Genomic DNA, 12,598 nt, shown 5'->3' with positions numbered 1-12,598 from the left:
GAGATGAGAGGACAAACCAATCAGATTTGGAGTTACCAGTCAGCAGAAGTTTAGGGAAAAAAAAAATCACCAAGTGAAATCGTACATTTACTCTGAGAGAGTATCCTTTCACATTGCCTTCTAGGTGATCTCTGAGCTCCTCCAGCTTTCGATGGAGCTACATGTAAACATCAGAAAATGAATTGAAAAAGCAACTTGTTCTCTTTTCGGTTTTCCTTTTTCCTTTTAAAAATAAGATCATAGCATTATACATTTCTCACTGCCTTTGGCAAACATTTCAAAACATCAAAGGTCTTTCTATAACGTAAGAATGCATGCTCAACAAACCCGTGACTAGGAAGTCAACATTTTATTTTGATTAATTACAGCATCTTTTCTCCCCAAAGCATTAGAGAAAATAAATACTATAACCATCCTTATAAATCCCCTAGAGATTCACTTTGACATTTTCTATTTTGTAGAAACATGGAGTAAAGATATTTAAATATTATGAAATTTGACTTTCTTTCCCAAACACACTTTTTGATTCAAGACTGCATCCATATTAACTGATTTAATTATAAAATGTATCTTTTGTTCTTAAACATATATATGTGTATATACATACTCATATTGTATATACACTTAAAAACAATAAACATACATTTATAACTTGAAGTTCTATACATCCAGAAGTTGAACTCGGAGATAACTGCACGCACGCGCACTCGCACATACAATCCAGTTTACAGTACATAGTGCTACAGTTATGGATGCCATTTTTATCTTTATTTCACCTTCAGTAATTTTCAAAAAGTCATGTCGTTCTGTACCTTCTCACCTGAATTTGAGTCATAATCCATAGTTTAAACCATTCATGGATTTATCTTCCTTTAAAGACAAAGATAAAATATGATACCTCACAGATAGACAGTGAGGAATGCTACTGATATATCATCAGGATACATAAACTCACATTTTTCTGACTGAATAATCTTAAATTGCCTAGTTTTTGAAATAGGCACACTATTAACACTTCCCATCCCCTCTGCTTATCCTTGGTGAAATAACATTTTAATAAAATAGCTATCCACTATAAAGCAGTGTTAGAGAACAGAGAGGATGGCTTTTCTGAAATAAAGGACACAAACATACAAACACACCTTCATCCATGTGCACTCATGTGCGTGCGCACACACAAATAAATAAACAATAACAAAAAAGTAAAGCTAAGAAGGCAGAAGAGGCAAGGAGAGGAAAGAGTGCAGAAATTAGTATTTCATAAATTGTAAAATGGAAATAAATTGGAGGTGTGCAAAATTTTGAAATGATTGAATATTAGGCCTCAAGGTAGTCATTACATTTTAGGACATCCCAGTGCACTGAATTTTCTAGCATTTTGATTAATTTAACAGTTACTATTGCTGTTAGGGCAAATGAGATTGAGATATAAGAAAATAATTACTTTTGTGAGGTAATTCTTCTGCATATTTTTAGAATTCAGCAAATTTTCTAACTTGCATTTAAGGTGGCAGCATTAAATGTGATTGGTCTGTGTTTCATAAGAGTGATAACTTATTTACCTTTTCATTATGATTAAATGTTTGAGTACTGAGTGCCCAAGGCATATTGAGCAAATAAATATTTAGCAACTAGCAAACAAGATGATCAAATTAGAAATCTTTCAATTGTATATTAGCAGGTTATATACACAAAGGGACAAACATTTAGGTATGTATCTGGTTCTGTTGATTGTTGTATCAGTTTTTTGAAATTTAAAAAATAAAACAGAGGGGATTAAGAGGGCATAACTACTGTCAGCTATATGTGGGCCCATTATACTACATGACATAAAATTTCTTTCTTTCTATTTCTTAAGATTATGTGTATTGAATACATATTGTTAACTCATAATAACTTTTCTCTGAAATGAACTATAAATGGTGATGATACCAAAATAACATTAAAATTATTTTTTTACAAAAAAAAGTTAAAAGGGGAGATAATATTCTGAAAATAAATGTTAGTTCTCTGTGTAACAGGAACTTAACACACAGTGACATCAATCAGAGGAACGGTTTATTCTAGAACCCCAAATTATAGGCACCTGTAATGAGGCAGTTGCCCTTTCTGTTGTTTGTGGTGCCATTCAAAGCTAGTTATTTGGCAGCTTGCCTTCAGCTGGTTGCTCTATGTGTAGCTGAAACAAAAAAAAAGTAATATGACCCAACAGCCAATAAAAATATTAAAATAAAAAAAATGGGATGGTGAAAAATGGAAAAAGCCCCCTTCCTCCCACCACCCTCCAAAAAGGAAGAAGTGTAGGCTATAGACGAAATCTTGCCAAAAAATGTTAGAAACATATTTACTTTGAGGGATCCAACTCTACTAGCAACTCCTTTGCTTTCATCCGGCCGTCTAATTTGCTACAATGAGGGAAGATGGGTAAGAAAGACAGAATAAAGAAAAAGTGAACTTAAAAATTTTTCTATACATTAGTAAGTAATACATGCAAAAACATCAATTGACTCTCTGTGGTAGCTCTTAGGAGGCCAAGGAGTTAACTAACCCAGAGGCTGTATGACATGCTCTGCAAATAGGCTGGTCCCTAGAATTCAGTCTTTGTTATGGCACTATCCCTGAGATGAGGAAATTGGCACTTACTTTTGGTTATCTTGGGGACTTCTGATGAAGCAGTATCTGGAGTAGTGTTACATTTGCATTTGGCTTACAAAAAACAAAGAATTACAAATATACCTATGTACTTTGCTCTCTTAGTGTTTTAGTGTCTATTCCATTGTAATATTAGAAAACATAAATGGTATGACTAGAAACATGAATGCTCTGTAGGTGGAAAGATCAGTCCTGACAAGCATCATTCTTGATAGGTGACAGAGTGAAGCTCCTCTGCTTGCTGACCCAAGCATTGAGGTTGTTCAGCTGTCACTGAGATTCCCAATTAAACAATTGTGCTGCCCAACCAGAAAATTTTAATGCCAGACCAATGTTAGATATATTTACTACCTCAAAGCTTTCAGTTATTTTAGCTGAATTTTCCTCTTGGAAAATTTGCTATCTTGGGTAAGACGGGAAATGAAAAGTAAAACTTTTTTTTTCAAAATAACTCATTTCACATTACTGCATAAATGAGCAAGGGAAGTTTCTCAACACAAAATGTTTTATTAGAGGAGGTACTTTTTAAATAGAGCTCTAATGAGAACTAACGTTTTGGATAAAGAGGGAGGCAATAAAAAAAATGGCAGGGTGAAGAGCAAAGGGGATAGGAAGCTTCAGACTAAGTGGTTTTACACTATGGATTCCAGAATGAGGTCTCAATTCAGACCAGCATAGGTCAAGTTAGCTGTGATGTTCCTGCTTATATTAGGAGATAGCAGAAATATCAGTGTGATGCCAAAAGTTCCCAGTTAAAGTCTTCAAGAAATAATAGAAACCTGAACATCCTATAAAATTTTATTTCCTGGAAGCAGGATATATATTGTCTTATCCCTTTTAGAAGATCTCTGATAGCATATGGAAATTGCTGAGGAATAATCATATTGAGAAAATGGAATTTTCGTTTTGAATAAAAGCATATTGCTATATAAGAGTTGCATCAACTTTTGGCTCTACTGGATATAAACAAGTTTTACTAATTTTTCAGCATTAACTAAATGTTATGGCCAAAAGATAATCACCAATTCTTACTATTCTTAGTGGAACAGAATTGACAAATTTAGAAACAATGGATACTAACTAGAACATCAGCACCTGTAAGAGAGGGGCTCCCTATGGAGTGAATTCAGAGTGAGTTCATAATATCTGCTCATCCTCTTGTGCTGTTTTCTTTGATTTCTGAGATCTTTATATCAAAAGCTGTTTTCCATCTTAAATGCAGATTCACAATATCTAGATTATAAAGGTAGAGTTGGTAGATTCCTATAAAAATATAAGAGTCTGATGCCTCATGAGGCTTTCTGAAAATTTTCAGAAACTGTGAAGATGTTCTGAACTTACACAGTAATAAGTGAACACCATTTTCTATGTTGTCTTTTATTTCTAGAAGGCTTAAAATTACATTAAGCTCAGCAACATTAGGTATCTTTTTCAAGGTTACACTGGAAGTTGATGACAAATCTAAGAACGAAATCAACAGTCCCTAATTTCTAGTTTAAAGTAGCATTTCCTTAGCAGGCCTGAAAATATATGGGATGGAAAAAAATTAATGCTTATAACAGAATGTGTATGTATATGTACTATGTCTGTCTGTCTCTCTCCATCTGTGGAAGAAATTTTACGTTACTATATATATGGAAGACATTTTTCCTGTACCATTTCAGTTCCAAATGCAAGTATAGAAACTTAAACAATGAATTATAAGAAGAAAAAAAGACAGTTACCACTAAACTCTGAATGTAAAAACTAGATTATAAGACTGATTTATATAGAGACTTTGGGAGCAAACCACTCATCAATGCTTGATTTCAAATTTCTATAAACAAGCCTGTCTTTGAAACCATCATAAGAGGAAAACCTTAGAAAGCCAAGGTGTTTTTCAAAGCCAGAAATGGCTACAATTCAAGTTTCATGTGATTTTTTTGCAGCTTCTGAAACAGGTAACAATAATACCTAATACTGAAAAACTTCAGAAAGAATTTGAAAAGGATGTCTATATAAACTAGAATTTGAGAAATAGAGAAAAGTGAAATCAGTAGATTTAAAATGTAATGTCCTTATTTATTTTAGTCCTCCATTAATCATCAGTTATAGTGGGGTAGTATACATAAAAGAAATTCACAGCTAATCCAAATGCTTGATTATTATTATTATTTTTTTGAGATGGAGTCTGGCTCTGTCATTCAGGCTGGAGTGCAGTGGCATGATCTCAGCTCACCGCAACCTCTGCCTCCCGGGTTCAAGCAATTCTCCGGCCTCAGCCTCCTGAATAGCTGAGATTACAGGTGCACACCACTGCACCTGGCCAATTTTTATATTTTTAGTAGAGACAGGGTTTCACCATGTTGGCCAGGCTGCTCTTGAACTCCTGACCTTATGTGATCCGCCTGCCTCGGCCTCCCAAAAGTGCCAGGATTACAGGCGTGAGCCACCGTGCCCGGCCAAATGCTTGATTATTACATTTTAGATAAGAATTTAAAAGAAATCACAAAAGATTAGCATTCAGATAAGATGAATGACTTTACTATTCTTAATAATAAGAGCTTCACATCATTAGCTATTTTTATTCATACTTTTCTAAAGGCAAAACACTATCAGTAGCTAAGAGAGGTTAAACTGTAAATGTTTATATTGTACTATCACGGCATTATAAACAAAGTCTGAGAATTGAATGTAAATAATTGTGAGGATTATGGAGTAAATTGAGATTATTAGTTTACTTATATATATTGATAATCAAAATTTAGTAGCAAAACAAAAAATGTCATCATTAATCATGAAGAAATCTTTTGACAAGTATTTTACCAAGATGTTAAAAGATATTATCCATGGGATCCAAAACACTTCAATCTTCTATTCAGTCTCTCAAGTAGAATATATTTAACAAAGTATTCCTTAGAAATATTCTGAAAATGTTGCACTGTATTACCTCTTTTGCAACATTCTGGGAATCTTTCCTCAGGGATTAATTACTGGGGAAACTATCCTCAGTGATTAATTACCAGGATCTGGCCTGTAGTAAAATGACTTTGACATTTGTATTTACTTTTTTTTCCAAGAATTTGGATTCTAGTAATATTATGCAACAAAAGAAATTGCCTGGATCCTAAACTAATATGTGGTGTTGATTCCCTTTGATTTAGCTCAGTTTCCCAAAACTGAGCTCACTGAAAACGATTTCTACCATTAACAAGGTAGAAAACTATCTAGCCCCACCCTCACTTCTCTTGCCAAAAATAATTGTAAATGTAGTATTTTAATTAAACCAAACATATATTTCATAGTTTAAAAATCAACTTGATATTAATTTTTAAAATAAAATACAAAACTTCAAAGAAATTTCAGGCTTATGATAACTGCATTAAGGTACACTCACATATCACTGGGTATATACATTCATATTTTTCTTTAGTTACAAAATGTTTAGTGAAAATGTTTTAGAAAATGTTGTATATTTTGTGTGTTTCTTTTACTGATAAGGGAACCAAGGTCTGGAGAAGTTCAGTGGCTTTCTGAATGCATCAATAAATAATATGAAAGTACAGCTGATATTACCTTCTGACTCTCAGGTTGTTTAATTAAATTTAGTCTCTTACCTATGGAATAACGAATGTAGACCTTCTCCCCTTCTCTCCATAATACATTTTGTATCAGTTTAGAATAAAATTACATAGATTAAACCAACATTTCTTTCTGTTTGTTTGTGCTAAGGAGTTGGCCATTTTATTTTTAGATCTAGTTTACCTTCAGAACTATTCTGAGACTAATATTTTTAACCTTATTATACCATATCATGGCTTTTTAAAAAAATTATGATTATCAATGAAAAGAAATAAAACTTTTTTCTTAGAAATTATTTTCCAACCAGTATCACTCAGTATATATTGGGGCAGCTATAGATCGTTTCTGGTAGCTATGATTTGGAGAAAGAGATTTTTTTTTAAAGTTTTGCTTAAGAGCTCAACATTTAAACAAATTCCTATAAATAACAAAGTACTTTTGGAATTAAGTTAATATTTCACTTCACTATAATATTATATTATTCAGCCCTTTCAGTAAAGCTGGTGCCTCATCATAGAACATTTTAATTTGTGATTTATTAAGATAAGTATAAAGGAAGGAAGAAAGAAATGAAAGAGAGGTGATTAATATACAAATGTGTCAAGGAAAAATAATTGCTAATATGTTTCTGGAGGAAAGGAAATACAATTATAAAACTAAATTAATAAAAGGATAAAAAAGGTCAAGGAAAGTTGCAAAGAGTAAGAAGTGAGAAGTCAAAAGTTAGAATCATGGTGGCAAGTTACAGATCCTCTAAACCCCTCTGCCATATTTTTATCCTTAGGAAATCTTTTGCTTTTGAGACGGAGTTTCACTCTTGTTGCCCAGGCTGGAATGTAATGGCGCAATCTCGGCTCACCGCAACCTCTGCCTCCCGGGTTCAAGTGATTCTCCTGCCTCAGCCTCCCGAGTAGCTGGGATTACAGGCATGCACCACACACCCAGCTAATTTTGTGTTTTTAATAGAGACAAGGTTTCTCCATGTTGGTCAGGCTGGTCTCAAACTCCCGACCTCAGGTGATACTCCTGCCTTGGCCTCCCAAAGTGCTGAGATTACAGGTGTAAGCCACTGCACCCAGCCAGGAAATCATCTTTTTTAAAGGTTCTGATGTCTAATGATATATTAACATTTGCATTTATTTATTTATATTTTATTACACATTTATAATTTTGATCTTAAAGTTCTATATAGTTTTGATTCCAAGACAGTATAATCTATACAAAATTAGACCTTTAAATCTAATCTATATAAAATTAGACCTTTATATAAATTATTTCCTGTTCACTAACTAGAGAATAATTAAACTGAAATTATTTTTTCCAAATTTCTTATCTGTCTAAAAAGAAATTATAAAACCCATCTTTAATAAAAGAGTTATTATGTGGGTTAAAATAAATAACCTTTAGGCAGCACATTATATGTTCTTAATTTTTTTTATTATTTGTACATGAGACCAAAAAAAAGTTTATCTTTGAACTTTCATTGAAATATGATAAAATTTTCTATCCAGCAGGATTAAGAAGAGACTGGCTTAGCCTGGATGTAAAAATGCTGTGGTATACAGGCATACCTTGTTTTACAGTGCTTCATGGATAATTGCGTTTTTTACAAGTTCAAAGTTTGTCTGTGGCTACCCTGTGTTAAGCGAATCTATCGTCACCAATTTTCCAACAGCAAGTGCTCACTTCCTGTCTCTGTGTCACATTTTGATAATTCTTACAATATTTCAAACTTTTTACTATGATTATATCTGTTATGGTTGTCTATGATCAGCGATGTTTGATGCTACTTTTGCAATTGTTTTGAGGTACCACAAATGGTGCCCATGTAAGATAGTGAACTGAACTGATAAATGCTGTGTGTGCCCTGACTGCTACACAGACTGACCATTCCTTGTCTTTCTACCTCTCTGTGGGCTGGCCTCTCTATTCCCTGAGACATAATAATATTGAAATTAGGCCAATTAATAAACCTACAGTGGCCTCTAAGTGTTCAAGTAGAAGGAATAGTTGCATGTCTACCACTTTAAATCAAAAGCTAGAAATGACTAAGTTTAGTGAGGAAGGCATGCTGAACGCTGACACAGCCAGAAAGCTAGGCTACTTGTGTCAAACAGCTGAGTTGTAAATGCAAAGGAAAAGTTCTGGAAGGAAATTTAAAGTGGTACGCCAGTGAACATATGAATGAGAAGAAAGTGAAACAGCCTTATTGCTAATATGGAGAAAGTCTGAGTGATCTGGATAGAAGACCAAACCAGTCACAACAGTCCTTAAAGCCAAAGCCAAATCCAGACCAAGGCTGTAACTTTCTTCAAGTCTATGAATGCTGAGTAAGGTGAGGAAACTGCAGAAGAAAAGTTGAAAGCTAGCTGAGGTTGGCTCATGAGGTCTAAGGAAAGAAGATGTCTCTATAACATAAGAGCAATGTGAAACAGCAAGTGCTGCTGTAGAAGCTGCAGCAAGTTACCCAGAAAATCTAGCTAAAATCCTTGATGAAGGCAGCTATACTAAACAACAGATTTTCAGTGTAGATAAAACAGCCTTATATAAATGGAAGCAGATGTCATCTAGGACTTTCATTGCTAGAGAGGTGAAGTTAAAGCCTGGCTTTAAAACTTCAAAGGACTGGATGACTATCTTGGTAGGGAATAATGCAGCTGCTGACTTTAAGTGGAAGCCGATGATTAGTGACCATTCTGGAAGTACTATGGCCTTTAAGAATTATGCAAAATCTACCCTGCCTGTGCTCTACAAACGGAACAAGAAAGCCTAGATGACAGCACATCTTTTTGCAGCATGGTTTACTAAATATGTTAAATCCACTGCTTAGACAAAAAGATTCCTTTCAAAATATAAGTATTCATTGACATTGTACCTAGTCATCCAAGAGCTCTGATTGGGATATACAAGGAGATAATGTTTTCATGCCTGCTAATACAACATCCACTCTTCATCCTACAGATCAAGAAGCAATTTCAACATTCAAATGTTATTATTTTAAAAATAGATTTCATAAGGCTATACAGTTGCCATATAGTAATTCCTATAATTGATCTGAGCAAAGTAAATTGAAAACCATCCAGAAATAATTCATTATTTTAGATGCCATTCAGAACATTTTTGGTTCATGGGAGCCCAGAATATCAACATTAATAGGAGTTGGAAGAAGTTGATTCCAACCATATGGATGTTTAGGAGTTGAAGACTTCGGTGGAGGAGAAAGAACTGCAGATGTGGTAGAAATAGCAAAAGAACTACAATTAGAAGGGGAGCCTGAAGTTGCGACTGAATTACTGTGATACTCATGATAAAACTTTCACAGATGACAAGTTGCTTCTTATGAAGGAACAAAGAAAGGAGTTCCTTGAGATGAAATCTACTCCTGGTAAAGATGCTGTGAACTTTGTTGGAATTACAACGAATGATTTTGCATAAATAAACTTGATTAAGCAGCAGCAGGGTTTGAGAGGATTGACTCCAATTTTGAAGGAAGTTTCACTGTAGAAAAAATGCATTCAAACAACATTGCATTCTACAGCAAAATCTCTTGTGAAAGGAAGGGTCAATCGATCTGGCAAACTTGTCTGATTTTAAGAAATTGCCACAGCCACACCAGCCTTCAGCAGCCACTACCCTGATCAGTCAGCAGCCATCAGCATTGAGGCAAGACCCTCTACCAGCAAAAAGATTATGACCTGCTGATGGCTCAGATGATTGTAATAATGGTTTAGGACTAACGTATTTTTTAATTAAGGTATGCACAGTGTGTTTTTTTAGACGTAATCCTTTTCACACTTAATAGACTACAGGAGAGTATAAACATAATTTTTACAGGTACTGGGATACCGAAAAATTTGTGTGACTCACTTTATTGCAATTTTTGCTTTATTGCAGTGGTCTGCAACTGAACCTACAATATCTCCAAGGTATGCCTGTAAATATAGGTATAAATAACTCTAGTTGGCTTTATTAAGTTTGGCTACAAATCTGAAAAATAGGCCAAAGGACATCCGTGTAATTACCAGATCCTATCTAAAAAAAATACACTAACAAAAACCAAACAGATATGTATATTTTCCTGGTTTTAAAAATAATGTATATTGTGAAATAATTTGCTATTCTATTCCTACACAGTATTGTTTACTAATTTTTAAACTATACATTGTAGTTTCAGCATTTTCTCATGTCATTAAATATTCTTAATGAGATGATTTTTAAGGTTATAGAATAACTTATATATGTGTGTACTATTAATACAAGATATTTTCCATACACATTAAAATTATTTCTAATTTTTCACAAATATAAATAATGCTGTGATAAAAATTCCTGTACATAGTTTGAGATGGCCTCTTTAATAATTTACTTTGGATACATTTCTAGAGACAAAATGACTGATTAAAACATAATTTTTTTTTTGAGATGGGGTCTCGCTCTGTCACCCAGGCTGGAGTGCAATGGCGCGATCTTGGCTCACTGCAACCTCCGCCTCCCGGGTTCAAGTGATTCTCCTGCCTCAGCCTCCCAAGTAGCTGGGACTACAGGCGCCCACCACCATGCCCAGCTAATTTTTTGTATTTTTAGCAGAGACAGGGTTTCACCGTGTTAGTCAGGATGGTCTCGATCTCCTGGCCTCGTGATCCATCCGCCTCGGCCTCCCAAAATACTGGGATTACAGGCATGAGCCACCGCGCCCGGCCTGTATGTACTTTTTAAGTAGAGAACACAGGTACACAACACATGTGTATGAAAGGTTATACGAATTTATTGCTTGAAAGGTTATATTCCTATTAGTCTGAAAAGAAATACTCATGTCATTGCTCATTACAGTACTGATGATTATAGTTTTTAAATAGTCATCAAAATTTGTGTTGTTTTACATTTTTAGTAGATTTCTAGTGAGAGTGTACTCCCCCCCCACATATTTCTGTGCTGCATGTATTTATTTTATTAAATGACTATGCTTACCTTTTACTCATCCTTTTTTTTCTTTTTCCTACTGGATTAGAAGAGCTCTTTGAGGTTGTCAACCCTGTATATGGTAGATTTCTTGTAAATATTTTATTTTCACATATTACCACTATAAGCTCCTTAAGAACAGGGTTAAAATGTCTATTCATTGCTGTATCCCCAATAGCTAATACAGTATTTGACATATAATATGCATTTAAAAATATTCACTGAAATATTCAATGAATTTCTGAATTACTCTGTGTTTTCTCTTTAACAAAAGTAGAACGAGTAGGGAGATAATCCTGAAATTTTGGGCCAGAAAATACCTAATTTTAGAATATGTATCATTGTGAGATATGAAGATCCAGAGGATAGTTTACTATGGGAGGTACTCTATATTAAAGTCAAAATGGGATATTAAATAGCTCTAAATCATGCCTATATCTAATAAATTTTGTGGCTGAAATAATGATGGGACGGACCACTTATATTTGTTGGGCTGTTTTATACAAAATATGTCCCAAACAATTAAAAACAGTTGAAATGAATCAAAGCTATTTAATTATACTGAATGCTAGTATTCTTAATTTCACAATTTCTTGTATTTCAACAGTTCACTTCCCTATCTTCTCATAACTTGAACAAAACTAGAGTGGATATCGAGAGAAATCAATATTTCATTTAACAGAGACAAGCTTTACCTAAATGTAAAAGATCTTAAGTGAAGTTAGAACATTTTCTGTTAATAATCTCTGTCTCTAGTACTTTATGTACTAGAACAGAATGCAAAAGATAAACAAATGTAAATTATTCTGTATTAATTGGAGATTAATAAAATATCAGAGAGAGAAGGGCTTAAAAATATTTTTTAGTTGATATTGGAACTATTTCAAAAGAAAAGAATTATAAGCCTACAAGGGACTTTAGAGGTTATTTAATATCTTGGTGTTACAAATAACAGAAACTGAGGTCAACTAGTCCTCATAGTTTTATTTATTTATTATTTTTTGAGACAGAGCCTTGCTTTGTCACCCAGGCTGGGAGTGCAGTGGCATCATCACAGCTCACTGCAGCCTTAACCGCCTGGGTTCAAGTGATTCTCCTGAGTAGCTGGCACTATAGGCACTTACCACCATGCCCAGCTAATTAAATTTTTTTTTTTGTAGAGACAGGGTCTCACTATGTTGCCCAGGCTGGTCCTGAACTCCTGGGCTTCAGTGATCCTCCCTCCTTGGCCTCCCAAAGTGCTGGGATTATAGGCATGAGCCACTGTGCCCAGCCCTCATAAAGTTATAATATGGTAGCCTAGGGCTGGTACTCAATATGCTGTGCCTCGCAGTATAATATTTTTACACACTCAAGCTTGTTAGCTTTTCAGACGACTTTGGGTTTATAGTTTTTAAATGTCTGCCAGTAAATCAGTCAAATGCAA

At 34.3% G+C, this 12,598-nt stretch overlaps 1 protein-coding gene across 26 annotated transcripts in view; it reads right to left on the bottom strand.

Moving 5' to 3' along the window:
• GPHN (gephyrin) overlaps positions 1 to 12,598 on the bottom strand; it is a 675,135-nt gene that overhangs the window by 194,057 nt on the left and 468,480 nt on the right. For 11 of the 26 annotated variants that reach the window (XM_034937125.3, XM_034937131.3, XM_034937129.3 and 8 more), the window contains one exon: positions 2,349 to 2,405. The exons of 8 other annotated variants lie outside the window; for them this stretch is intronic. In XM_034937125.3, coding sequence (XP_034793016.1) covers positions 2,349 to 2,405 — 57 coding nt within the window. Of the gene's footprint in view, positions 1 to 85; positions 158 to 2,348; positions 2,406 to 12,598 lie in introns of all 26 variants that reach the window. 7 more of the 26 variants (XM_034937122.3, XM_034937124.3, XM_034937127.3 and 4 more) reach the window with 1 other exon arrangement.

The sequence above is a fragment of the Pan paniscus genome, chromosome 15 (assembly GCF_029289425.2).
Source record: "Pan paniscus chromosome 15, NHGRI_mPanPan1-v2.0_pri, whole genome shotgun sequence".
Lineage (NCBI taxonomy): Eukaryota > Metazoa > Chordata > Mammalia > Primates > Hominidae > Pan > Pan paniscus.
Note: the sequence above shows the minus strand (reverse complement) of the source record. Positions and strands in the feature narration are given on the sequence as shown.